Source organism: Pyrus communis, chromosome 9 (assembly GCF_963583255.1).
Source record: "Pyrus communis chromosome 9, drPyrComm1.1, whole genome shotgun sequence".
Classification (NCBI taxonomy): domain Eukaryota; kingdom Viridiplantae; phylum Streptophyta; class Magnoliopsida; order Rosales; family Rosaceae; genus Pyrus; species Pyrus communis.
In genome coordinates this window covers 4315429-4343206 of record NC_084811.1, presented here as the reverse complement: position 1 = coordinate 4343206, position 27778 = coordinate 4315429, and the positions used below count along the sequence as shown (strand labels likewise).

The window sequence follows — 27778 nt, the reverse complement described above, 5'->3', positions numbered from 1 at the left end:
GCTTAGCATATAAGGTTTAGGGATACAATAAAAAGATATTAGATAAGCTGCTTGAGTTTATTTCTTGATGATATATTAACATTGTTATTTATCAATATTAGAGAAAATTGTTACAATGGTCCTTCAACTTTAATCCAATTAGAATAATGGTTCGTCTACTAAAAATTTGTGACCATTAATCCCTTAACTCATCAAAATATGCAGTTATGGTCATTTTCGTCAATTCCATTAGATTTTCTTCAAAATGAATCATGTTGGAAGAATCATTGTTACAATTGGGTCAAAGTTGAGGGACAATTTCTTCAATAGTGTTAAAGTTAAGAGACTATTTTTCCAATTAAGTTAAAGTTGAGGAACCATTGCTACAATTTTCTCATTTGATTTTCCATATTTGCCCATTGATTCAACTTCACGTGCGTGACATATAACTCATTTTGACAGAAATTCTAAATAAGTTGATAAAAAATACAGTAGCACACATTTTAATGAGTTAAGAGACTAATTATCACAAATTTTTAGTTAAATAATCATTACTCCAATTAAATTAAACTCGAGAAATCAATGCTACGATTTACTCTTAATTTTATGACACACAAATATACAATACAACTTAACAACTGTCACGCTCAAAATCCCGTCCTATTGACCGACGGGTCTTACATTTCCCGATGTGTCAATCTACCCTTTTGTTTTCTTGTTTGTGATTGCCTATAGATAATTCATGTACTGTATTATAAAACAAAAATACGAACCTAAATATTAAGGTTAATATTTATTTAGTTTCACATTTATTGCTAAGCTTCTTGCCGATCGGATCAAGGATGTCCTTCCCTCTATTGTGAACAATTCTCAATACTAGTTTGTTACTGAGGTGCTTTTATAAAAAAATGGGTATAAAAAAAAAAGTTGAGCTCAAAAAAATGTTTGATAAACACTTAAAAATAGCTCATTTTCACAGTTTTAGTTAAAAAAAAAAAACTAAAAACGTGAATCATAAAAAATGAGTTTATTCTCACAACACAACAGAAGCAATTTTTTTTTTTCAAATCACAGCAATACCAAACTAGCTCTCAATCTGCTTTCGCCGCGGATAGTTGAATTAGAGACAATATTATGCTTTTGTAGGTGCTTCTGAAAAATTACCATAGAAATAATGGTCCTCTTAGATGTGCCTTACAATTAGACATTACGCAAGCTTATGATACCTTGGATTGAGAATTTCTTTTACACGCTCTGGCATTGTTCAGACTTCCAACTCCTATGATTAATTGAATCCGTTGTTGTGTGACTAGTTCTAAGTTTTCAGCTTCAGTTAACGGCGAGCTAGCGAAATTTTTTCTGGGTAAAATGGGGCTAAGACAAGGATATCCTCTATTCCCCTTGTCTTTTTGTCATTGTTATGGAAGTACTAACCAAGTTACATTTTTTTGGCATGTCAACTATCCCCCTATGGCCCTCTTAGTCTGAGGTGAGGCAATCAACTCCGACCTTCGGGTCCTTGGGTGGCTTGATCTAGTTTGATTTGGCACCATGCCTGGAGCTAGCTTCGTGTTATGGCTAGCTATTGAGGGTATATTATCTTATATTGATCAGGTTAAGGCTTTTGCTATTCATGTCAATCCTTCTTGCTCCTTCAGTGGGAGTAGGTTTGAATCTCGTGCTAATCTTTTTTTCGAGTGCCCCTTTAGTATGCGGATTTGACGCTTTGTTTTAGTTGCTTGTGACTTGTCTTGGTTAAATCACACATGGCTTATGTTCTTAAAATTTCATATACCTTGGATTGAGAGATCAAATATTTTATATACTTTTTTTTTTAATAAAATTTCATAATATATAATAGTAAGAAAAAAATTAAATTGCTTTTTTATTTCATAGACATACTAAAATGCTTTTGTTTATTTATTTTTAAAATTTAAGTATTTACTTTAATATTTAAATTTTCTCGCTCAAGTTGTAGTTTATTTTCTTCAGCATATGCATGGAGTTGTGCATAATGTGAATGAACATGGAAATAAAAAAAGTAAGGAGTTGTGGATAATTAAACTAGGGTTAATGAGTTTATAAAGGATAGTCTTGAAAATAAAAAAAGTAAGTGATGGCATAAAGGAAACAAAAGTGTCATTCCGATTGCCCAAGAAATCAGAAATTGGATTACCACATATATCTAAAAAATTCAATTCCACCAATACAGGGAATTGAATTCCAAAATTTGTGTGAGTCCTACTACTTTTTTGATTTCTCAATGTTTAGTAAACACCGAAATGCTCTGTAATCATAATTTAATTCTAGATTTTTACAGATACGTAAACACGTCCTAAATTTAATAATAAAAGAATTAAAATTAAAAAATAAGTTTTCTTCCAAAAAATGCGAAAACAATTCTATATATGGTTTGTGGGATTCTTCTATTGTAACGGAGCCAGCTCAGATGATCTGACTTCTTTCCGTAATGATGAAAAGTGGGCCCCCACTCCCACAGTCAACCAAATGCTAAAGTACGCAGCGCACGCACGTGATGACCCACAGAAGGAGCCAGTGGGATGTAAAGCAACCGCGGAAATCGGAATTGACAAAATAGCCCCTACGTGATTGTGAACGAAGAGGCAAATTTAGAAGGTTCTAATGGACAAATTACGGAGGGACCACCGCATGCTACTGGGTACTAGGAGCCGACAGTGGGTAGCTCCTCGTGATGCCCCGACGTCGTCTTGCGGCTACCAACAATACACAGAAACATGTGTGTGAATGTGATATTGAAAGAAAGAAAAGGCCACTTTTTTGTTTGTTGCACTAATGAATTTGGGAGAAATTTTTTAGTGAATCAGGAATACGAGGGGTGTGGGCTTAACCTCACAATACGATTCAGTTAACTAATTATCGTAACACAATTGGTTGAATTTTTTTTTTTTAAATATCCAATCATTTATATTGTGACATTTGGTGTATTGAACATGATTCTAAACACACTGAAAAAATTCTCTGAATTTGGGGCCAAAGTATCCATTTCATTTATTTGGACATCCAATAAGGGAATTCTGGCAAACAACCGATGAAGTATTTTTTAGTTACGTGCCGATTCGATACTTAAATTATTACTTAAGTGAAAACTAAATCTCTATCTATACTTTTGTTTTTTTTAGAAAATTAAGTCATTAAACTTGCTAAGAAGTGTCAAATTCTCCCAACTGTTACTTTAAGATTAATGCTATTATATTCAATTTCTATCGATGTAAGTCAAGCGAGATGTAACGGACTTTAAAAGGTAGATTATCAGTTTTGGAAAACAACCGGACATTAACTTCCATTAACGTTGGTGTATGTTGAACGCATGGTGAGAGATCGTACCAACCCGTCGCATGCGACCTGGTCAGAGTTGCAGTTGAGGTAGCTAATACTATAGAAACCTACCGCAGTCGAGGTAGTGTTTGCTTGCGCCACTGTTTGGAAACACATGTGGAATTCACAACTCGTTCTTTGGGAGCTCTAAAGTATGACTACGTGTTATTGGGCTTTTGCAAAATTGAGTGAGGCCCATGTACACTCGCACCCAAACTCACATCCATGCATTCGGCCGGAAACAAACCCATGATGGCATCATGATGATGATCATGTATGTATGTATGCATGTATTTTATTTTTGGGGCTTTTATATCCAGGTCCAAAAACATAGATTGTCACATCCCGGCCCGGGGCGGATCACTTCCCGGGCCCGCTCCACCACCGTAGCACGATATTATCCGCTTTGGGCTTACCATTCCCTCACGGTTTTGTTTTTTGGGAACTCACGAGCAACTTCCCAGTGGGTCACCCATCATGGGATTGCTCTAGCCCCTTCTCGCTTAACTTCGGAGTTCCTACGGAACTCGAAGCCAGTGAGCTCCTAAAAGGCCTCGTGCTAGGTAAGGATAGGAATATACATATAAGGATCACTCCCCTGGGCGATGTGGGATGTCACAATCCACCCCCTTAGGGGCCCGACGTCCTCGTTGGTACACACGCGACCAGGGTTAGGCTCTGATACCAAATTGTCACATCCCGGCCCGGGGCGGATCACTTCCCGGGCCCGCTCCACCACCGTAGCACGATATTGTCCGCTTTGGGCTTACCATTCCCTCACGGTTTTGTTTTTTGGGAACTCACGAGCAACTTCCCAGTGGGTCACCCATCATGGGATTGCTCTAGCCCCTTCTCGCTTAACTTCGGAGTTCCTACGGAACCCGAAGCCAGTGAGCTCCTAAAAGGCCTCGTGCTAGGTAAGGATAGGAATATACATATAAGGATCACTCCCCTGGGCGATGTGGGATGTCACATAGATGGTTTTTAGGAGTGAATCTAATTACCTAATTATATGTATTCTTTTTAATGCTCATTTTATATTTTTTAAAAATATTAAAAAGCAATTAAAATCTTCTAATATTATGCATTTTCAACTCCAAAAAATATAATTAATATCTTATAACCAAAAATATATATATATATATATTGACATAAATCTATCTGCAAATCATTATACCCTAACTCAAGTAACAAATATATGAATGTATATCATATCTATAAGTAAGATATGAAACCTAACTAAAAGGTAGAAAAAACATAATATATCTACAAGCAAGACACATGAATCTTACTTGATTATAAAAAAGAATCTGTCACATAGGTAGATAAATATAATTAACCTGTGATATAGGTTGATTATAAAAATAAAAAATAATCTATAAATGGGGTTTAAAACGGGATAAAGAACAAGAAAGAACAAAAAATATATATATATAATAATCAAAGAGATAATTAGGAAAAAATTTGATTTTTATAATAAATCATATCATTGAGGAGATAATTATCGATAATAAAATAATAAGATTTAAGGAAATTGACTTATTTTAATAAATTGGACTATTCCTACTATTGGCTCAAAAAATTGGATCTATATTAAGTTTTCCCTTCATTTTTTTTTTAAAGGGGACAACTGGTGGTAAACCACGATTATCCACCCCTTTCAGGTGCCGGAAAAACTCACAGAGGCATTTCAGTCTCCCCTGCCCACAAGTCTGACTTCCACACATGATGGGATGATGATGACCATACATGTCACGGCAAAAACTATGTGATCGATTGAAACCAAATACGACCAAGAGTAAAATAGTAGGAAATTTAATTCCAATCGATACATAATTTCATATTTTAGCATAGATGCGTGATCATTTTATTTTCTAGCGTAGATTAATGAAACTAGGATCAATATCACTTGTTAGAATTTTCCGCAATTGACCTTTCCTTTAAATTAAAAAAATCTTGATTGACTCTAATCTAATATTGAAAATATTTTGTAATCTCGAACAAATTACTCATTTTTGTTAATAAATTAATGGTGCACACGTTATAATTAGAATTGTTCATATTTTAAGTTACATTTATCTTAAAAAGTAAACAAAGATCATCTCGTCATGCACACGTACCAAACAAATGGACATGTTTGGTGACAATTAAGATTTTTATGATGAACCTTTTATTTATGTAATATATAATAACCAACAATATACCGTTTAATTAAATTTTTAGCAAATGTGACCTTTAATGATGATTTTTGTTGTTGTTATGCAATGATATTCTACTCTTTTTGTTTTGTTTTGTTGGAAGGATATTTTACCATGAGTGAGAAATTTATGCTCATAATGAGTTATTTATAATTTAGATATCAAACTCGTCATTCACGGCATGAGTCAAACTTACCGTTTTCTATTGTACAATACTACTAAAGTCTAGATCGCAGGGTATTGACATCTTAAAATGGTAATTTAGAGAAAATATTTTCAGTAATGGTACAATGGTTTATCACCACAAGCTCTTTTGGTTTTGAAGCGGAGTATAATTTTTTCAGTATGTGATAACACGGCCTAGTATATTAAATGTCAGATAATTTTGAATTTATTTTTTCAAACTTATAATTAATCATATTATGATTCATGGTACATAGAACCGTGTTTATCGCAATTGACATTAGTCAACCAAAAAGACAAAATTTAAAAAGAAAAAAAGAGCAAGAGAGAGAGACAGAGTGTTGATTTCATTCTTTAGGAGCTCTGCATTGCTTTTTGGGTGATTGGCCACTTTCTCTCTTCTCGCGCTCTTCCTCCTCGAGCGAGAAAGGGAAACACAAAACACAAAATACACACACAAACAACAAAAAATCCACCAATCTCCATTTCCAATTTCCACCAAGGACCACACATCCAATCCTAATCTGCATTTCTCTGCCCCAAACCCTAGCCTCCTCCCCTCTACCCATTTCTCAATTTCCTCTAACCATCGATCGCCTCCGCCCAATCCCCAAAATTCCGCCTTTGGCACCGCCGCAGATGAACTTCCCTCCGCCATCGGATTCGATTTAGGGTTCGGGCTTGTTCGATGCTATCTCTCTCCCCTGACAACCCCATCGCCGGTTCGCTTACGCAGGTTAGCTCGCTCTCCCTCTCTCCCTCTCTCCCTCTCTCGCTCTCTTTCTATCCAATTTCTTCGTTTCGCGTTCGTCAAGTTTTCTTTGGAGTTAATGCTTATAAACACGTCTTGTTTTCTATTGGGGTTTCTTGTTTTACACGGAAGAAATGATTCGTGTTGTTTTAATATTTGCACGAATTGGGGGTTTGTTGTTGCTTTGTTTAGTATTTAATATTGTGTGATATGGCTGTGATTAGGGTTAGGGCAATTAGGCAAATGGAAGGGTCGGGTGGCAATCTTGACTCGTTTAGAGCTTCTCCGGGAAGCAGTAGTAATAGGAGATATGGGGTGTTATCGGCTTCCAATATCATTCGGGCGCCAATTTCTACCTTATTGGAGTACTCAGGTATTCTCCGCGGCCGCTCTAATCACCAAGAAGCTGAGTCTTTGATTAACGGGCGTAGCGCTGCTGCGTTCCGGGATCACCATCATAGTCAGCTAGACCAATTACCAACGACAAGCAATGATGGGGAGGTTTCTATTAGGATAATTGGTGCAGGGGAACAGGAGCATGATAGGGATGGACCTGGGATAGTATCTGGACGGCTGAGGGAAGTTACTGTACCGCCAAATGATGTTTCTGCACCACCAATGGCTGGGGTGGCTTCTGTAGCATTGGGAACGGAGGATGTGGGTCAGACAGATGGCAGAACAGATCGTACTACGGGAGAGGGCAGTCCCCAATTGTTAAATGGAACTGCTGATGGAGAAGGAGGTGATGGAACTGGGGCTAATGGCAGGGATTCTTCTTATCAGAGATATGACATTCAGCAGGCTGCTAGGGGTATTGAACAAGTCCTGCCCTTTTCCTTGCTTCTATTGGTGGTCTTCATCCGCCAGCATTTGCAAGGTCAGTGTCCTGCCAACGTATTATGTGTGTGTCGATTGTGCTTTTCTATTGTAAAGGATAAATGTTTACTCATGGTGATAATTGGGTTGATGACACTCTTGGGAATTGTCAATTCCATGCTGTCCTGGTTTGCATTCTGATTCATAAGTAATAACCTTTTCAAGATTGGTATATATTTGAGATCCTAAAAAGAGTTGATTTCTTTCTTTTGAATTAAATGCACATGCTTACATTTGTACACTAATGGTTATTAGTTGCAATGAACTATGGCAATTAAAAAGTTCACCTTTGTAGGCCCTTTCTCCCTTCCTTTTAAATTAGTGACCACTTTTCATTTTGCAATCATTACAGGTTTCTTTGTTACAATTTGGATTGCTGCTGTTATGTTCAAGTCAAATGATATATTAAGGAAACAGACAGCTTTGAAGGTATTCGTAATATGAATATATTTATTTTTCCAACTTTCAGCAGATGCTCTTGTGTTTTGCATGGTCATTTTTTGTTTGTTAAGAATAGACATGGTTGGTGGCTGCAGGGAGAGAGGAAAATCACGGTTCTAATGGGCATCTCCCTTGCATTCGCATTGCATGTGGTTGGTGTTTACTGGTGGTTCCAGAATGACGATCTTTTGTACCCATTAATTATGCTTCCTCCTAAAGTTATACCACCCTTCTGGCATGCTGTTTTCATCATCATGGTGAATGGTAATAATCGCTCCTCCCAACTTGTTATCGTGGCAGTTCTCTTTCTAAAAAACTTGCATTCTGCGGCAGTGTTCTTATGATAACAATGATGAGTTAACATTTAGTTCATCTCTATATTTCAAACCTCTTCGACAAAGGATGATCTACTCTTCAGAAATGGTTGTTTTTATGTACAGTGTGAAACTTTTTTTGGTGTGCAATTACAAATATTTTTTTTAGCTTTCTGTTGTCGCAGATACCTTTTATCAATATGAAAGACGGAACACTGAAATTTACTTTTACCTTGAATTTTGTTTGCCTTTTGTGTACTGATGCTTGATTATACTGAAATCATATTTTGAACGCTCTGCACATCTCAGACAAAAAAGAAAAAATCGCTCCACACGTGTTTCTTTATCAAGGGTTCAGATAGAATACTTTTATTGTTATTGTTATCAGATGCATCTTCATTCCTATTTCTCTGTAAATTTCGTATGGAAAATTTATGTTAGTTAATTTTAGAGCCCTTGTGATGCTTACTTCACATTGGTTATTTTCAGACACCTTGGTCCGTCAGGCAGCAATGGTGCTGAAGTGTTCTATATTAATGTACTACAAAAACAGTAGAGGCAGAAACTATCGTAAGCAGGTGAGTTAATAAGTAGTTAAGCAAAACTAGATTCGGGTATATTATTTTCTTTTGGAAAAGAATAAGTTAGGAGCTGGCTCAAGAGAGCTTATGGCTGTTTTAATTACCTCTCATCTTCATTTGATTTCTAGAACAAAAATGAAGGGATATGTTCATAAAATTGATGGTTTTATCCCTTCTGTTTTCACCATAATCTCTTGAGTCTTGACTGAAGTCCTCTTTTATAGGGTCAAATGCTTACACTGGTTGAGTATCTACTGCTCTTGTACCGGGCCTTGTTGCCAACACCAGTGTGGTACCGGTTCTTCTTGAACAAAGAATATGGGAGTCTCTTTTCGTCATTAATGACAGGGTTATATTTGACTTTCAAGCTCACATCTGTTGTCGAGAAGGTAATAGTTTGTGCTCCTGATATCTCTCAGGTTTTCTGACCTCTTCATTAAGAACACCTTCCAGAAGAGTTGTTTCTCACTTGTCATTACTGTTTATGCCTCTCCCTTGTTCGTTGTGGTTAGGTGCAATCCTTCTTTGCTGCACTGAAGGCATTGTCACGAAAAGAGGTGCACTATGGGGCATATGCAACTTCAGAACAGGTAAACCACCATAATTTGTCATGCAATTGAACTGTATAGGTCCAAATTACATGGAAGTTAGTAGGATACCAGTTTCTTCCCAAATATGTAACAAAATTATGTGCTCATGTACTCAATCGTTCTATGCTTGTCTTTGTTGGCAAGTGTGGATCTTTGTGTAGCACATCCAGAATATAAGCAACATCTGACTGATGAGCTTAGTCCTTTGCAAGTCCTCTTTGTTAGGATATGAGCATCGAGGGCTTCTTTTTTTTATATTGTCAGCAGTTGTTAGATTATTAATACAATCTAAACGTCTTTAAACCAGCTGAATGGAATACTTGAAGTTGAGCGAACTACTCCTCTATTTTGGAACTTCACTGTATTTAGGTTCTTTTACTATTGTCAGCTAAGAGTTTGTTAGATTTGTCTTAAGAAAAAAAAAATCTGAACATAACTTTTTTGCCTTGGGGTTTCAAGGTTTTATGTGTTTCATTTTGGTAGTTATGAAACTTTCATGGGAGAGTTTGTGGTTCGTGCATTCTAAGTTGTCGGTTGTTTGATGCAGGTCAATGCAACAGGCGATCTATGTGCTATTTGCCAAGAGAAGATGCATGCTCCTATCCTACTTCGATGTAAACACATCTTTTGCGAGGACTGCGTATCAGAGTGGTTAGTTTACTTTTATTATGCATTCAATAACTCTTTGTGCTAATTTCCTAGTTACCTGTTGAAAAAACAATTCCTACGCTACCAGTTATCCTGCGCAAGTTTAACATCTTTGAGAAACAAGGTAGATTGTCGATTGCTTGTTTTCAATGATTTACTAGTTAAAATTTGTTCCAATTTCCATGGAATGGGATAATATCCGAGTAATCCCCACAGAATTAACAGACAGCCATTCCTTCACTATGCTTATGGTACGCGTTTTGGCTGCTGACAGACTCATTTTTTCTGTTTTCAGGTTTGAGAGGGAACGGACATGTCCGTTGTGCAGAGCTCTGGTAAAATCTGCGGATCTAAGATCATTCGGCGATGGATCAACGAGTTTGTATTTCCAGCTGTTCTAAAGCCGTCCACTGTGAAGAAAAAAAACAGAGGAGTTTTTCTGCTTTGGAGTTCCAATTCATATCCAAAGCAGCCATCTCCCAAATCCAGATCCTCATAACCATACACTGGTATATTCGATTTGTCATTTTTGCTCCGCCTTGTTAACGGGTTTGCCCCCGCAAAAAAATTATACGTTGTATCGAGAAAAGGTCAAATGTATGTAATGCTCCGATTTAAGCAACAGAGAAGTTATTTTGATAACACACCATGTATACATGTTTATTTTCCGTGGATCATACTTTCCTTCCTCCCCTTAGACTTTGTCGAACATATTTGCTGACATGGCATCACGTCGTCCGCCAATTGTGAGGCAAAGCTAACTTTCGACCACCTATTTTTGCTCCTCTTTCTTTAGAACTTTCCCTCTCTAAAATGTATGTATAGGATGGCTCACCAGCACCCCTCTCCAACCTTGATCGATCTGAATGTAACATATTCGATTACAGAATCGAAATCTCTCTCTCTCTCTCTCTCTCTCTCTCTCTCTCTCTCTCGTTCGCATTCTTTCTCTTGATTTGAGAACTCTCGACGGCATTTTGATCCAGATATGGTGATGGCAAAGAGAGGGAGGTACATTCACAACTGGGTGGAAGTTGCACCACCGCAGGTGATCTCCTGTGAGAAATGTTCGAGTTTTCCGAAACTGGAGACCATTGTCGAAGAAGGGTCCGAGAGCTTTGAGATTCTGCTGAAACGGGTGGTGTTTCTTCTTCCGGTGTTCTTTTCTCTCGTTTCTTACTTGATATTGTATTGGCAGATCGTTTGATCTACCTTTTGGGGGAAATAGATTGGCAGGTTAGAATGTGAGGCGTTTGATCGCTTCTGAAAATATTATCATGCAATTTGTAGTATTTGAATGTGATCCATGCCCATTGTTTCTAGCCATTATGTTGTTTTATTTTAACTTTAAAGGAAAAATCGTATGATAACATATCGAGGAGAAATTCTGATAGGATTGTCTGACCGGTGTATAGGTGAACGGTCTAAATCATTTGAGCTATAAACTCCGCAAAATTGACGATATTATTCAAGAACTAATAGCGTGCACGCTCGTTGTAGTTTGGTTGTACAATGAAGGACATGGAAAACAACTTGATCTTGTGCTAATAGGCAAACAGGGTACTAGAAATAAACCCAACCTCAAAGAAATTAACAAAGTATTACATCCACGGATTAATAATATTGCAGGCGAAAGAAGAATGCCCCCTTCCGCCTTTATCCTTCCTCTCCCCCTCTCCAAGAGGAAAAGGAAGGGAACAAAATGCTAAACTAATCTTTAATCTTTAACGAAAACGAACAGCGAATGCTTAAGCAGAATCAGGTGGTCTTTTAGTGTCTTCTGCTGCTACGGAGAGCGTTTTAGTAGCGGCTTCTGCTGTAGGCGGCGATTTTGTAGCAGCTTCTGCTGTTGAAGAATAATGTGTTTTGGTAGCAGCTCCTGCTGAAGAAGGTGTTTTAGCATGTTCTTGCTTGGGAACTAAGGTATCGGAGCTTGGCATGGCCTCATTCGCAAAAACGTCTTTATTTTCTTGTGGCTTGGCGAGGATAGGGGATATTTCTTTAGTAACTGGTGAGGTTGCAGATGAAGAATCCTCTGGAGGCGGGGATGGGGGTGCTGATGAAGGCGGGGAAATGGAGAGCATCCTGGAGACGCCCGTGGGGCTGGTTAAGGGGTTAACTTCTGTGACTTCTTCATCATCTAAATACACAACATCCTGCATTGTCAACTGGTGGTATTCAACAATTTCCCTAAGGAACCGATTCTCGCGTGCATAAACTGAATTCTCGTTCGCTAGTCGAGCCTTCTCTGCCAGAAGTGTCTCCAGTTGAAGGCGGATCTGATACAATCCCATATATATACACGTCAGAAACATTTCTAAATTACATTTAGTCGCACTACTCGAGCGATATTCTAATTTAAACTAAACAGTACAGTGAAAACCGAACAGAAAAACAGAAACCTACCAAGTCATCATCTGCTCTGTGGTTTCCCTTGTCACGATTCTCGCGAAGGCGTTTGTTTTCTTCTTCTAGTTGAGAACATCGTTCCTTCGCAAAAGCCAGATCTGCCTTAACGGTTTTCAGCTCCCGAAGAAGTAATTTTGCTTTGGCAGCCGTTGCCATTGCAACCTGCGACCCAAAACCAACACCACTTATGCATTCATCTGGCTCAATTCAAGTCTAAATAAATCGAAAATGAAAAACTGAGAATCACATCCGAAACACTTCATCAACATATAATTCAACTGAAGTAAGACTCATTTCGTCTTAAGATCACGCAAGCCGGTCACACACAACTACATAATTGCCACCTTACGTCGTGTGATGCCTTGAGTTGAGTATCGTGGTTCTTAGGCTGCAACGGTGAACTGTTTTGGTTCCCATGATAAGAAGCTTGATTTTGCGCATCAGGATTGTCTCCCTTTCGTTTAATTTGCATTTTGATGTCGGCTGTCTTATTCTCCACTATCGTTCGACCTTCCTGAAAACCAAACACAAAAGCACAAGCCACACTATGAACATACTTGTTTCCCAAAGTACTAAACTTGACATCCATCCATTATCTATAACTAGCAAGGAATTTTAGTTACCTCGAAAGCCTTCTCAAACGTGTCCCCGAGCTGATTAAGGGAAGTTGTGATTCTATCCAAGCCCTTTCGGAGTGCAGGATTTTCCGTTCTTCTAGAGTTGTCATATGACTGATAATATGGTTGTTGTTGGAACTGTCTCCGAAAGGGAAAGATGCCAAAAAAATCAAGCGACGAAGCTCAACAATCAAAAGAACGCATGTTGAATGCAAAATGTTTATCAAACGGGCCCTAAATTAACAGTGCATGAGACGCTTGTATTTGTAATTTCATACAAGGATCAAGTTGGAAGTTCACCTGAGTGCCACCGGAGGCAACAGAGGGCTGTGATATGAATCCTCCAGACGCATCATCTTGTGGGAATTCACCATCCTCTTCGAGAATGGCCTTCGCTTTCCGAGCCAGAACACCCCAAAACCCGGATTTTGCAGATGCGTCGTCATAGGCAGAGAAGTCCTGCATTATTTATAGCAATGATCACAATCACCTCATTTTTTTTATTTCAATAAGACTACTTTTATCTACATCGAACGCTTCGAACTCTGACATACTATCCTAACCAAGTGGCCTAACTCATATACGCGATCACAATTCAATGCAAATAAAACCAGCCCAGATGAGCAGATCATATCAGAAAACAGAGAATGATTACAAAATTTAAAATTTCAAAAAGATTAACCAAAAGATCCACATAAGTTAGAACAAAAGAACACCTGGGATCGGTTGTTGCGTTCAACGGAAAGCGCAGAAGCACGGATCGCCTGAGCCGCGAGAGACGAAGAACCGGAGAAGGACGACGAAGACTGCAGAGGGGAAGATGAGTTCGGTGCAGAACTGTTGTCCGGCGGGCGATGAATGATCTCTTCTTTGAAGGTTGACGACCTTGTTATCCCCTGCCTTCTCCTGTACGCCATTTCGGCTGCCGAAGCTTTATGTATTAGTTGTTAACGAGGTTGACTGGATTTTGTACGAGTTCTTTCGACGATCGTCACCCCCGCAGTGACAACGACGGAGGAGGAAGAAGGCGGTTGGTTTTTTCTTTGGGTGGCGTAAGTAACTAACTCTTCCGCCTTTTCTTCTGAGAGCAACTAAAAAACCGAAACATGAAATGAATGAACGGATGTTAAGCCGTAAAACACAAACACACAAAACAGAAACAGAAAAAAATGAGCACACAGCCATCTCTGTACCATCCATTTAACTAATAAGTCACACACACTTCGAAACGCGACTATTTGAATTCACCCTTATGGTACGTTTACTTATATGAAACGAGAGAAGTTATAAATAAAAAAATAAAAATCAGGTATAATATCGACCGCCCTAAGTTAATTTAATGCTTGGTTTTTTAAATATTTAATTACGAATTTCAATAGATTCACATACTTTTATTCTATATGTGATAGCAAATGTAAGGGAGTTGAAATAAGAAGTGGACACATTTATGTGTTTACTAACAATCAAGGAAACGAAAAAAATTGGAGTATGATTCTCTTCTCTCCAAATTCCTCCTGTCCAATCCCCTCCTTTCTTACTTTCCTTTTTTTCTTTCTCTCTCTATAAAGATAAAGAAGTGGTTTAATAGTGACCGTTGATGTGGCTTAATAGCGACCGTCCAAATAGGACGGGAGGGGAGAGGAATTTAGAGAGAAGAGAATCCTACTTCAAAATTAATAGTGACCGTTCAAATAAGACGGGAGGGGAGGAGAATTTAGAGAGGAGAGAATCCTACTTAAAAAAAAAAAAAGTGTATCCACATTGATTTTGGGTATCTCGTACATTCTCATATTTGAAATATCAATGTATGAGATTGCCATGTACACGTGAACACAGAACGTCACCTAATAATTTAGAGGGGGAAACATGTTGTCATGTGTTGTTGTGGGACAATGACGACTCACGAATGCATTGGAAGTTCGGAAGTGGCCCGTTGTAAAAAGGACTTTCAACAACTGGATCCCTTGGCAGCTGTTTGACGTGTGAGCCATGTTTGTACAATATACAAGAACTAATTGCTTCATGCACAAGTAACCGTATTGGTATGCCAATCCGTCCCTATCGTGCTATCTACACACACTTTCTTACTTTTCGTATGATTTCTGTTAATTTATATTCCATCATCTTCTTCAATTCTTTTGAATTTAAGACAAGAGAGGTTCCTCGTAGGGAATACACTTGTTTCAATCTCCGCAGAGCACCCTAACCTTGTTTCGAGCTTCGGAGAAAGCAACAACAAAGTAAGGATCTGAGATGAGTCCGCACCAAACGCTTTGACACACACTTGCATTTGTTGTAGAACAATTTAGAAACAATAAAATAACAGAAATACAGAACCAAAATACTTATATTTTATTATTCAAAATACTTGCAATACAGAATGCAATAACACAATAATTACAAAAAATTAAAATGATACTAACTTGAATGAATTGAAGGTAGAGGTTAGCGCAAACGCTATGTCCTTCGAACAGTATTTCCGTCCCACTCGTGTGCTTGTGGTTCTACAACGTTTGCTCGACCAGGATACAACTACCTAATTCTACAACCTGCACTGGATTATAGAACTCTAGCGAATTGCTTTGTGTGTTTACTTTCTGGAAATTTTGTACGGAAGATAAGGAGGAAGAAAAGATGATTCTCACTTGGATACACAACTCTTTCTAATAGCTGTGTCTTTTAATCAAAACGTACAACTCTTTCTAATAGATGTGTCTTTTAATCAAAACGTTTTTTAATTAATAAATTAATTAAAAAACTTAATCCAAAAATTAAAATTAATGAATCTGATTATTTCCAAAAATTAAAATTAATGAATCTGATTATTTTAAAATTCCAAAGCCCCAAGGCCCTTGTCTTGATTAATTAATATTAATTGTATTTAGGCTATATTATATGCAAGCCTAATCTATACAACCATAAGGCCCAAACCTTCAATCTATTTTCAAATGGTCCAAGTTCTAATTACTAAGAAAAAGGAATAAACTTATATAAATGCTAGTGAAAAAATACTGTTGATCAATGTGGGACGAGAGAGTCTCAAACTCCTACAACATTGAAAGATCAATTTAGGGCAAGGAAGTGGACAAAGAATTTCAACCAACACAAGCTCTGGGAGATCATCCATCTTAATCAATTCGTGTTCGTAGCTTTGGCATCATCGGTTGCCTTTTTCTTGGGGTAATCAATCCGTCTCCATCAACATGAATACGATGAGGACTGTCAACTTTGTGGTGAGATTGATAATCTTCACCTATATAAACAGTTCTTTTTCTGTAGGCATCAAACCCTTCTTATGCTATATATCCCACTCATCGTAACGCAGGCCGTGTTATTAAACCCGGAACCCTAAATCCTAAACCAAAATATAGTATTGAAAAAAAAGAAGAGAAAAACCCTACCTTGGAATTATTATTGTTTTTGAAAAAACGAAACTAATGGGGAGGAGAATTCGAATTTAGTGTAGAGGAGCACATGGCTCTAGCCGACTTGATGAAGCACATGTCTGCATGCCGCGTTCCATGTTATTAAATGGTAACGTGACTTTTTATTTATAGTGCCAGAAAAGGAACTTGTTCATTAATCGATTTAAGTACAGAAAGTTCCATATCTCTTTTCACTTTTAGAATTTAACTAGCTTTCTCACAAGTTACAGCTGAAGAGCTAATAAATCAGTGTACTGACTCTGACAGTTTTGTCAGCTGGGAAGATCATCGGATCTGCACCTGAACCTTTCTGCAAGATTCATCGATCCTGTCCCGAAGAATTTATCCTACCAAGTTGGGCTCTCAAATATGTGGAAGATCAAATGTGAACTGTTGAGCCAGTACTGGCCTGCCTTGGTCGGGTTTCGACACTTGGGTTGTCTCAGATTTTGTCTGATTATCATCTCCACTCGAATGCAATGAACTCAGTTTGTTCTTAGTTTTGCTAAAACTAGATAATCCCACGTTGTTCCTCAACCTTGGTTGCAACAAATTTGACTGAGAACTATAAGGTTTGTGCTTGATTGAGCGACTTCCATTGGTTCAATATCAGCGGTTTTGAGTTGTTGCCGGTGTTTGTGAAGCCAGAAACTGAGCGACTGTTGTCTGCAAGTCCAGTACGATGAGCTTTCAAGGACGAAAAATCCAACTGAATCTCATTTCTTTGATTCACATGAATTTCATTGCATTGGACTTTCCCACCAACTCTAGGACTTTGGATACCCATAAGAGGAAGGAAGGGATATAAATATTATTGTTTTCACATCTTTTATTTGTTATGCATTGGAATCACATACGGAGCGCTCTTTATATAGAGTCACATCCGTGAAGAACAAAAAAAAAAAAAAAAGAGTAAATGATTGCCTTTTTGAAAAACATCATACAACAACAATTACATTATTATTTTCAAGTCTTCCTCACTTTTAGCTAAAACATGTGAGCATTCATTCCCACAACTTTTACAACAAAAATTATATTTTAGTAGCGTGAAGGCAATAATGTCTTGGGATTCGGACATCCTTAAAAAGAAATGAGAATATGAACATTTTCCCTTTAGAAAATTAGAGTGCCCATGGGTTTAGCTAAATGACATGTTATTGCACGGTTGATGTTATGGGTGCTACAAGTCCTTGCCCTTACCGTTTGGCATTCGGTGAAATTGCTCTTATGGGTTCTACAGCGCATAACAATTTAGAGTCGCTCACACTCTCATAAAGTTTTTAAGTTAGTGTAATTCAAGTAATATAAAAGTGAGGGAACTATATTTTAGTAGCGTGAAAGAAATAATATCTTGGAATTCAGACATCCTTCAAAAAAAAGAGAATATGAATATTTTCCCTTTAGAAAATTAGAGTGCCTATGGGTTTAGCTAAATGACATGTTATTGCACAGTTGATGTTATGGGTGGTATTACACGTATTGAATCATTCTATTAGGTTATTAATGGGTATCCGTTAAGATCTGTTTAATTTGATATCACCATAATATAAGGATGAGATTGGTAATGATAAAGACGATGTAATGTCAAACCAAATTAAAAGGAGCGTAACCCGTGAACAACCCAGTTTTAATGAAGATAGAAATGGGATGGCCCAATGGGCCCCAGAAACCCAACCGACCATCCTAGGCGACAAATGGTACGACCGTAAAGCCTAATCGCAGGCCCTACTGTTAGTACGGTGGCGATCCCTGTACTCAATCATTCGATGCGAATATTAGGTGGAAAAGACCAAAAGAGATGGACGGTCCTGATCCCATGCGACGTGCGCCATGCAATCACACATCCTCGATTCGACTTGCGAGCCTTTTCTTTCAACCTCTCATCATCGCCGTCGTTCCTCCAACGACTGACTGAGTGAGAGTTGAATTGAAGAGGTCTTCGTCTTCGCCAAAACTCGCTTATTTTTAAGAAATTTCACTGCATTTCTTAGACGGAGCTTTGTGTAATGATCGGAGCTGTTGGGGGTTTGAAAAGATCGGAGTAATTTTGCTTTTGGGTTTCGTCTATCTGGTAATTACTCTAACCCCCAAAAGATTTGAAATTTCTGCTAACCCCAATTGTAATTTGATTTTTCTGGTATGAATTTACCTTTTTGGCATTGTTTTTTACGAATTTTTTTTTATAGAATTTGTGTAAATTGCTGCCATTGTGTGGAATTTGGTAGAAAAAATTGGGGTTTCAGATGCAAATGACGAGATGGGTAATTGTGTTTTTACAAGAAAAACCGGAACTTTTTGTTGAGGAAGAAATTGACACTGATTTAAAGATGGGTTTCCACTTTCATGTTCAATTGTAATTACAGTTTGCTGTCTGAGATTACCGTCAGCTCAACATTTGTTTTTCTTATGATTTCTAGGCTATTAAATTAAAAATGTTAGCTTCAATACCTCGAATTTTCAGGCTTTTTTCCTTTTATCATTAAGAGGTTGGGGAATTTCTCAAATAATTTGTGTCCACTTTGATTATTGGTTTTTCTTTTGGTCGATGGATTAATGGTTAGGAATTTAAATTCGAGCTCGTTGTGTTTTCGAGCCTGCTTGGCTATCATCTAGCTGCTGGTCTGCGTGTTTTCTTTCTCGTAATCATCCTATGTTTTCGGATTTTACTTTGCTTCTCTTTGTTTATGATGTTGTGGTCTTTATCAGTTTCGGATGGATGCACCCTCACATAGATTCTTGGAAGAGTTGCTTCAATCCGCTGTCGAAAATCATGAGGATGGTGGTGTGGTCAGTGAACAATCTGTGCAGCCTGTGACATGTGCTCTATGCCAAAGGGCTATTTTGCCCGAGAATGAGGCGACTGAAGATGTTGAAATTATGTGTGGGGACTGTAAATTTCTGTACCTTGAAGATCCTGGTACCCCCTCACATGATTCTTATCAGAGGATGCCGCCTACGAGAAGAAGAGCTAGGACCAGCAGTTCTGAGTCACTTGAGAATACTTTTTTGCAACAATTCTCGCATATGATTAATCCGGTGCGGCAAAACCAATCCCCTGGCGCTGGGCTTGAGGAACTACCTGTGGATGGTGATTCTGCTGCTAGGATACCGCAGCGCACAAGTAACCGTACTACACCAAGTGGGTCTAGAAGATGGCGGCGGGTACTCTCGGATACTGAAAGTGAGGGTTACGAAAATGTGGATTCTCTCTATGAAGAAACTGAATCAAATCTCAGTTTTGGTCAGTACAGGGCATTTCATGGTGAGAATGATGCAAATTCTTTTAGTGCCTATGGAGGGGACTCTGATGCTTCTGTGGACCTACTTGGTTTCCTGGATATTGAAACGGTTATTCAACCAGATGAGGGAAGTGCTTATGATAGCGATACTGACATTGATCCAATGCATGCCGGTCTTAGCCAGTGGAACTCAGATGACACTGAGGACGATGATGATGAGGGGGATGAAGAAGATCATGAATGGGAAGAAGCTGGTGTTGAAGTAAACATAGTTGAATCTAGGGAAACCCCAGGTGGTCGGCTTCGTAATATTTTAGTTTCGAGTCCCGACAGAAGTAATGGCCCATCCAATTGGCTTCAACAAATATATTCTCCTGAATCTGAGGGTATGATTCGTTATAGAATGAGGGGAACCAATCAAGTATATGACCTCTTTTCTAACGTGGAAGAATCAGAGTTGCTGCCTTATGTTGGAAATTCTGGTGATTATCTTGATGCTAGAGGCTTTGAAGAATTGCTCGAGCATCTTGCTGAGGTTGATAGCTTAAGACGAGGAGCACCTCCAGCTTCCGTGTCCCTTGTGAATAATCTGCCTCGTGTTGTCATTAGTAAGGAACATGACAAGCATGATGACTTAGCCTGTGCAATTTGCAAGGATGGATTGCCAATTGGTACTGAAGTGAATCAGCTTCCCTGCTCTCACCTGTATCACTCTTCCTGTATTTTGCCATGGTTGAGTACACGGAATACTTGTCCACTCTGTCGATATGAGCTACCAACAGATGACAGAGACTACGAAGAGGGGAAACAGAACGTTAGTGCTAGAGTGGAGATCCACAACGTCCGGCAGCAGAATGCAAGTGAGGACAGTTCCTCCGGTGCTTTCAACAGAGCTGATGAAGATGAGGATGAAGAGCATGAGCAGAGTGCAGAAAATAGAGGACCAGCCACTGATGGCTCGAGAGGAGAAAATGGGCGGGGGAGATGGTTTTTTCTCGCAGCTGCTCCAATTGTCAGTCTCGTGGGGATTGTTCTTGTGCTGTGGTTAGGAAGTCCCCTGTTGGAAAGACGAAGACTGGCAGGAAACCAGAACTTTGCCAATCAGGCCCGCCGCCAAAGTCATGTCACCGGCGCCTCACCCCACCACAGGGAGAACAGAAGCCGACCATGGTGGTCACTTTTCTGAGGGGAATTCTTGAAAATGTTAGTAAATATCTATGCTAAATTTGGTGTTTCTGCTTTCCCGAGTCCGGACTATTGTCTATTTGACCCGTAGCTGTCGTTCTGTAGCAGACCTTCAGTGAGGTTTTCGGATTGTTGTCGAATCGTGTATAAATTTGTCCCTTTTTAAATGTACCCCTTCACCTTTTACGACCAAATGTGAGTTAGTGTTCGATGTACTACAGGTTGAACTTTCCTTTCACCTCTCCTTGGATATGGATTTTGTTTGATCAGATTATAAACGAGCACATCAAGTTTTTTTCTATTCGATTACTTACCGACATTCTGTTTTTTGATTAATTAACGAAGGGCATTCGGACTTAGGATCTTGTCCACATCAGAAGAGAAGTACCACTAGACCAAGTTTTAGCTGGTTTTTTGACACCTGATTTTTCCTTAAAATAAATGACGTATATACACAACCCGAATTGCAGTCGCACTTACATTCAGTATAGCTACCAAAAGTCACACATCAACCAAATTCTCGTTTTACAAGATCGCCGCCAAAACTTGTAATTTAAACGGTTAAGAAAAATTCGTAGCTCAGGTAGCAAGGAGGATTCTTGCATTCGATTCCCCCTCTCCAACGTTGCTTGCTTGAAATATAAAAAATAAAATCACTTCGCAGGGCATCAAAGTTGTCACCCACCACAAAGTTCCAATACTCTTCCCGATAGTTTAGATTACACTAGTGCGTAGTATCGTTTGTATGAAAATGTCGGTTGAGGTACAAAATGATCCATTATTTTACATGGCCGTAACGGATCATTTTGTACCTCAACCTACTTTTATTTGTACTTTTTTTTGCCTTTTAAGTTGCTTAATTTGTAAAATTTTACAAAAAAATAACTTCAAAATTCGAATGAAAAGAGAATGAGATAAGCAAAATATAGGATTATAGTCACAGACGTGTAAGGAAGAAGGGGCAGGATTTCCCCCGTTCCTAAATAACTGCTTCCGCTTTACAACCAATCGGGGCCTCATAGAAAAGGCTGAATGTAGACGACAGCTGCCCTTCTACGGACCTGAAAAATTAGCGGACGCCAAGGGCAGCTGTCACAACAAAATTCACAGCCGGGCGGGATGCTCCTTCCTCCGGCTCAGTTACCGTGAACAGGTTGACACCTTGTATTCTACATGAATGAATAATTTCCAAGTTCAGCTATATACTCTTACGGCTGTTAACATCAACTGCCGGATAATCAATGGCAGAAGGTAGATAAGGGTGAGTGCCACAGCAACAATTTGCACGTTTTTTTTTCAGAAGAGTAGGTTGAGGTACAAGACGATCCACCCAGCCATGGAGAAGATGGCGAATATGTGCACCCAGAACAGGACGGCTGCTGCCTCTCTTCCGCAGCCTCTTAAATTTGCAACAGCACCTGCAGACAAGGTTTGATTTGTCAATACGAAACTTAGATGTCGATTTGAAGCACAGTCGAGCTATCTATATAACTTGAGATTTGTTACCAGCAAGGACAGATGTAGGCATTGTGTTCTGGAGCAGCAGGACAAATCGAAACATTTTGTCATCGGCAGGGAGGAAGCCGAGCTTATCGGCTAACATTACAATGCCAAGTCCTACGGGGGGCACCAAGAGTAGTCGTGCAAATATAATTGCAGCAGTTGTCCGTAGACCAAGTTTTGAACTTCCCGGACCTGCAAATAACACAGAGATGTCACAACTATACTCATCTAAAATTCAAACCAATTAAGTGGATGCTTATGACGAAGGGATGTCAACTCACCATCAATAAGGTTGCCACCTAATGCCAACAGAATGCACGGAATCATGGCTTCCCTGAAAATCACAGACATTGTGAGATTATAATAAATAAAGATTGCAATTCAACGGAATCCACAAAAGTAAGTTTTATTTCCATAGGCATCTATCACAAACATATTTGACAAGAAAAGGTTGCAGGAATAGTACACGTTAAACGTTTCCACTATATTACTACTAAAGCTCTTCCATAATCTTGCATATATATACAAGCCAGAATAATATCAATTTTTCAAGTTGCAATTTCTCGACATAGTTTGAGTAGAATTATCGAATTATATTAACTTTTATTCATCTATCAACATCAATAAACCGTGGTTTATCTATCAATGTCAATGACCCTGGAACTTGCAGCATTCTTAAACAGCATGTGTAGTCAAGACAATCACCAAATATTATCAGCTAAAACTTAGTAAAGGTTCAACTGAGCATACCCAAGGATAATGCAGCTATCGGTGAAGAAGAAAAGTGGACCATCAGATGTAAAGATCAATTTCTTTAAAAATGGTATCGCTCCAAGTACCATGGCCAGGATCTGCAGCAAAATTGTTCATACTAGTTAGAATATGCTCGTCGTAAGAATCCAACTGATAAAACTCCTTAATAAATACAGTTACTAAATTATTTGGCAAGTAAATCAAACTTACAGAAGCTATTATAGGTGGTTGGAGAACTTGTTTGAGCTTCAACTTTTCGTATATAAATACGAAGAACTTTGTAATCTGCATGCAAGTCATGACATGTAATTAGGACCGTAGTACATACTAGAGACAACTACAACACAATAAGGCAAGTAAAGCGAAATCCCAAATTTCAAGTCCAAAGCTGTTATAATTCATGGATCTACATATGAAAGTCGACAAAAAATTAAGCTGCCTGTCATTGCTATCAAATTTTTGCCCCGACTACATACTTCCCAACTTACCAAAATAAAAAGTATTCCTTTTCTCTTTTTCTCAAATGATATATTTTGCATTAGGACACGAAGATGTTTATGACAACACATATAGGATTAGATGTGGATGATTAGATTCATTCTCACCTTAGGTTTATCTGAATCATTTGAGTTAGTTTCTGCAACCTCTTCTTGACGTGTTGGCTCTTCATCATTTTCATCATTTATAAGCAATGGAATTTGGTCAGGTGTCGTGCTCGTGCTGTTTCGAGGGCTTTTGATTGGGAGATCTTTCTCCTCAATGTCAAAGGTACCTTCTGGAGGGGGGGACAGCATTTGAAATACATACGTGTATAGAATGATTGCACCAACCTATCCGGGATAATATACAATGTTGAGTACTTTCTTATAGATGATTAAATTAATGCACCGGAAAATATGAAGTATTGAATCACTGCATAACTGCAACTTGGATTCAAGTATCCAAGTAGTGGTGATAAAAAAAAGTGAAATGCAAATACTTACCCACTGGCCAAATGAAATATAGGCAGTCCCATCTGTTTTACATGTATCACCGAAAGGGTTCGATTTGTCTCTACATAAAGCCGCAATTAGAACCAGTGGCACATTCCCGATGTTTCCTGCAATCAATGGTATAAGCCAACACATGATGCACAAAGGCCAAGCAGCAAAAATGCAGCTTATATAGACAACTCAATGTTTAAATGTATAGAAAGGGGTTTTCTAATTCGTCGAAACTATTGATAGAAGGCGTGTCAAAAAGCGTACCTATTCCAATTTGTACAATTGTAAACTTGAAGAAGGGGTACGGTGGTCGGACAATGGATGCAACGATATAACCTATTATGGAGCCTGTAGTGCTACCAATCACGACATTCACGGGAATAAACCACCTGTAGAAAGAGAATTTTCTAGTTCAAATATAATGCATTGGGATTTTGGCTACGGGATTACAAAAAAACAGTAGAACTAACTCTTACCACTCGAGCATTTTCTGTAAGGTGATGGCTTGTCCAAGCTGAGAAAATATCAAACATGGAAGCAAGAGCGAGAAGACCAACTGCAGAAAATAGTTGGAAATCGGTTATACAATGCAACAGTGTATACACAAAAAGGTGGCTTATAGCGCAAAATTAGTTAGGGCTCGTTTGAGACTGCTTTTGCTCATAAGTTCTTCCACTAGCAAGTACGTTATTATAAAGACGTTGAATTTCTAAAAAAAAAAAAATCCAAGCGCTACGCCCGAAAAGCACTTTTATTTTCTTTCAAACCTAGTCAAAAGCGCTTTTGATAGATAGAAAAAGCACTTCTTACCCCATTCAAGAGTTTTCTTCCACTGGCTGGGAAGATGTTGACATACTTGGAAGCCATTAGAAGCCCCAAGGAGCACACAGTAAAAACCTTTGCTATGGGAAGCACCGCGATCTTGATCGTCCCAAGTAACGATTCCCCTCCGACTTGATTCGCCACATGCACCGCCATCAAAACCCTCTCCATGGTTTTCCCTACTTTCTTTTACTGCAGTCTCTTCAATCTATCCCAATTCACACAAACACCTTCTCATGAAAAACCCGAACCGGTTTTCCCACAATTCAATTCTTGCTTCAGAACAACACCCCTTAAATTTACAATCCGGGATTGTAAAGGGGGGATTTCCAGACCAAAGATCTCTCCTTTTCTGGGAAATCCAGTCCTGCTCTGCAAATTCTCCTTCAATCAACAAAAACAAAAACAAAAGCAAATAAATAAGGAACCACCCACAATTTAAAACTCAAATCCAAGCTAAAATCCTAGTCATTGTCGAAATATAACTCCTTGGACGCGAAAAGAAAAACATTTTCCGAATCGACATAGAATTAACGTAAAACGCAATCAAATTAGAAGATATAGAATTGTCGTGCTCCTCAGGTGGTCGCCGCCACGGAACCCCCGGAGAATTCGCAGCAACCAAACCCTCTAGCAACCGGGAAGCAGAAAACACACCAAAAATAAAAGAAAAATAAATAAATGAAACAGAACACAAACCAACGTAGGAAATGGAGAAATGAGGAATCCGAGATCGAAAAAACACTGCAAATCAAATAAAAGACGAAACATAACAAAAACCCAAAATATAAACTGAGAATCTGGGTTGTCTGAGTTTACCTACTCTTTGCTTGCTGTGCCAATCTCTCTCTCTCTCTCTCTCTCTCTCTCTCTGTTTTGCTGGTAGTTGAAGCTGGCGCTTTCGCCTCAAAATTTTGCATATTAGCTTTTTGTTAGTATCCGGATTCTTAACGTCAACGACTCTTGTAATGGTGCGGCTTGGTTGACGAAACTACCCCTCGATTTTCCCATGTATTACCGTATCTTGCCCTGCCATACTTACCCTTCCCGCCGACGAGATTAACCCGCGAGTAAATGTAAAGCACTCCAAATTTATAAATTAAAGAGAAGTGTTATTGGTATTTCAAAAATTTCATTCTACTCTTCTCGTAAGTATATTTTTCTTTCCAAATATAGAAAGTTTGAAGTGTAGAATGTGATTTTTGGAGTGCTAATTACAATTCTCAAATTAAAATATTGTATATTAAATAATATGATAGTGATACTCACTATCCTATTTAGCAACGTTATATAAATTTAAATTTGGGAAAAACTTCCGGTACTGTTCACTTTAATAAAAAAAATCATATTCTTACACTAAAAAAGTTAATCACATTACTATTTATTTTATTTTTTATTTTATAATTGTCGTTAAAATTTAAAATTTTCAAGTATTTTTCATTAATTTTTCTTTTAAATTTCAACAAGCATGCACCTGCGGACCGTGAAGAACCACGTCCGTAGCTACATACTTCCACGCAACTCCATGTAGACTTCTTTTTTGGAAGGGTTCAGATTTCGTATTTTTGGTTATGTTTTGTTTGTGTGCTTTTTTTGTGGTAAACAGCAAATTTGACTTGGATTTTCTTTTCTTTTTTTAATTTTTAAATTTCTGTAAATGGTTTATGACGTTGTCACATCGTTTAGTTTGTCCTTCGTTCGGCTTGTCATATCGGGAAAGGTTAGGAGAACTGCCTTGCTTGCCTTGATTAAATTAATCTTGTCTTCATCAATTAAAATAATAGAAAGATTTGTGTGAAATATGATGACATGACACAAGTCATTAGTATTCTATAGTGTTCTTGACAATCGCAAAGTGGTCAATTACTCTTGAACTATTTTTCATGTCAATCTCTTTAACTATTGAGTACGATAAACTGAACAGTAGTTTTTTTTTAAAATTTTTTATGCACAAACGAAAACTAATGAAAATAACTTATAAACTTTAAGCTTTAACGATAAAGGCAAAATAAATGATAAAGTGAATAGTACCAGGATTAACTTTTTAATGTAAAAATATGATTTTTCGTTAAAGTTCCCTATGCATAATAGAACTGTTTTTAACAACCTATGCATTCAATTATCGTTTCCAATTAAATGATCCATTAATGCAACTGACAGATGATTATAAATGGATCAATTTTTTGTTTTTACAAGAGATTGGGAATCGATGGAATTTCTGTGGGATGTATTTTACTCGCAGGATTTATCACAATTTTAGCTATATTAGCGGCTCGGTCGGTTACTCAAGACTCACATGCACCGTCATCAAAAGGCAAAACCCTCTGCATGGTTTTCCCTACTTTCTTTTACAGCAGTCTCTTCAATCTCATCCCAATTCACACAAATTCCTTCTCATGAAAAGCCCGAACCGGGTTTTCTCACAATTCAATTCTTTCTGGATTGTAAAAGGGGGATTTCCAGGCTGTGCCAATCTCTGTCTCCGTCTCTGTCTCTCTCTGTTTTGGTGGTAGTTAAACTTGGCGCTTCCGCCTCAAAATTTTCTGATTGGCTTTTCTTAATGTCGGGATTCTTAACGTCGACGGCTCTTGTAATGGTGCGGCGTGGTTGACGAACTACCGCTCGATTTTCCCAAGTATTACCGAATACTGCCCTTCCTACCTTACCCTTCCCCGCTCACGAGATTAACGAGTAATGCTAGGAGACTAATTTTGTAGATAAATTTTTGTCAATTAAAAAATATAGAATGCAATGATTGGACTATTACTTAAACGGTGATACATTAGTTTGTAAATTTTGTATACACATTTAATCTCTCTAGCATTACTCTTAACTCGCAAGTGATGGTCACCCTATTTAGAAACATTATATAAATTTAACAATTTTAATATTTATGTAGTGAATAAACACAAATTATAAAATTC

General features: G+C 38.2%; 4 protein-coding genes across 7 annotated transcripts; 2 read left to right on the top strand and 2 right to left on the bottom strand.

The window, feature by feature from the left end:
* Positions 1-6050: 6050 nt before the first annotated feature.
* On the top strand, positions 6051-10597 carry LOC137744926 (uncharacterized). The gene is made up of 9 exons (XM_068484742.1): positions 6051-6453; positions 6693-7345; positions 7697-7773; positions 7881-8049; positions 8589-8677; positions 8905-9069; positions 9193-9270; positions 9818-9921; positions 10214-10597. The coding sequence occupies exons 2-9, from the start codon at positions 6712-6714 to the stop codon at positions 10317-10319; spliced, it is 1422 nt and encodes a 473-aa protein (XP_068340843.1). The 5' UTR covers positions 6051-6453; positions 6693-6711; the 3' UTR covers positions 10320-10597.
* A 933-nt stretch (positions 10598-11530) lies between these two features.
* Positions 11531-13951, bottom strand: LOC137744179 (uncharacterized). Its single transcript, XM_068484046.1, has 6 exons — positions 13661-13951; positions 13294-13403; positions 12951-13086; positions 12677-12841; positions 12325-12489; positions 11531-12197 (listed from the first exon to the last, which is right to left on the bottom strand). Exons 1-6 carry the CDS (start codon positions 13859-13861, stop codon positions 11667-11669), a joined length of 1308 nt encoding a protein of 435 aa, XP_068340147.1. The 5' UTR covers positions 13862-13951; the 3' UTR covers positions 11531-11666.
* A 4261-nt stretch (positions 13952-18212) lies between these two features.
* LOC137744889 (uncharacterized) lies at positions 18213-21094 on the top strand. Its single transcript, XM_068484699.1, has 2 exons — positions 18213-18440; positions 19076-21094. Exon 2 carries the CDS (start codon positions 19082-19084, stop codon positions 20792-20794), a length of 1713 nt encoding a protein of 570 aa, XP_068340800.1. The 5' UTR covers positions 18213-18440; positions 19076-19081; the 3' UTR covers positions 20795-21094.
* A 613-nt stretch (positions 21095-21707) lies between these two features.
* On the bottom strand, positions 21708-25770 carry LOC137744970 (protein PIN-LIKES 6-like). Of its 4 annotated transcripts, none has more exons than XM_068484801.1 (11): positions 25674-25770; positions 24843-25238; positions 24509-24588; positions 24297-24421; positions 24033-24148; positions 23655-23879; positions 23260-23334; positions 23047-23147; positions 22578-22630; positions 22300-22488; positions 21708-22211 (listed from the first exon to the last, which is right to left on the bottom strand). In XM_068484801.1, the coding sequence occupies exons 2-11, from the start codon at positions 25023-25025 to the stop codon at positions 22090-22092; spliced, it is 1269 nt and encodes a 422-aa protein (XP_068340902.1). In that variant the 5' UTR covers positions 25026-25238; positions 25674-25770; the 3' UTR covers positions 21708-22089. The 4 variants fall into 4 exon arrangements, with proteins under 4 accessions (XP_068340902.1, XP_068340905.1, XP_068340903.1 ...); XM_068484804.1 differs by having other exon boundaries at positions 25678-25770; XM_068484802.1 differs by having other exon boundaries at positions 24843-25484; positions 25674-25754.
* Positions 25771-27778: the final 2008 nt, after the last annotated feature.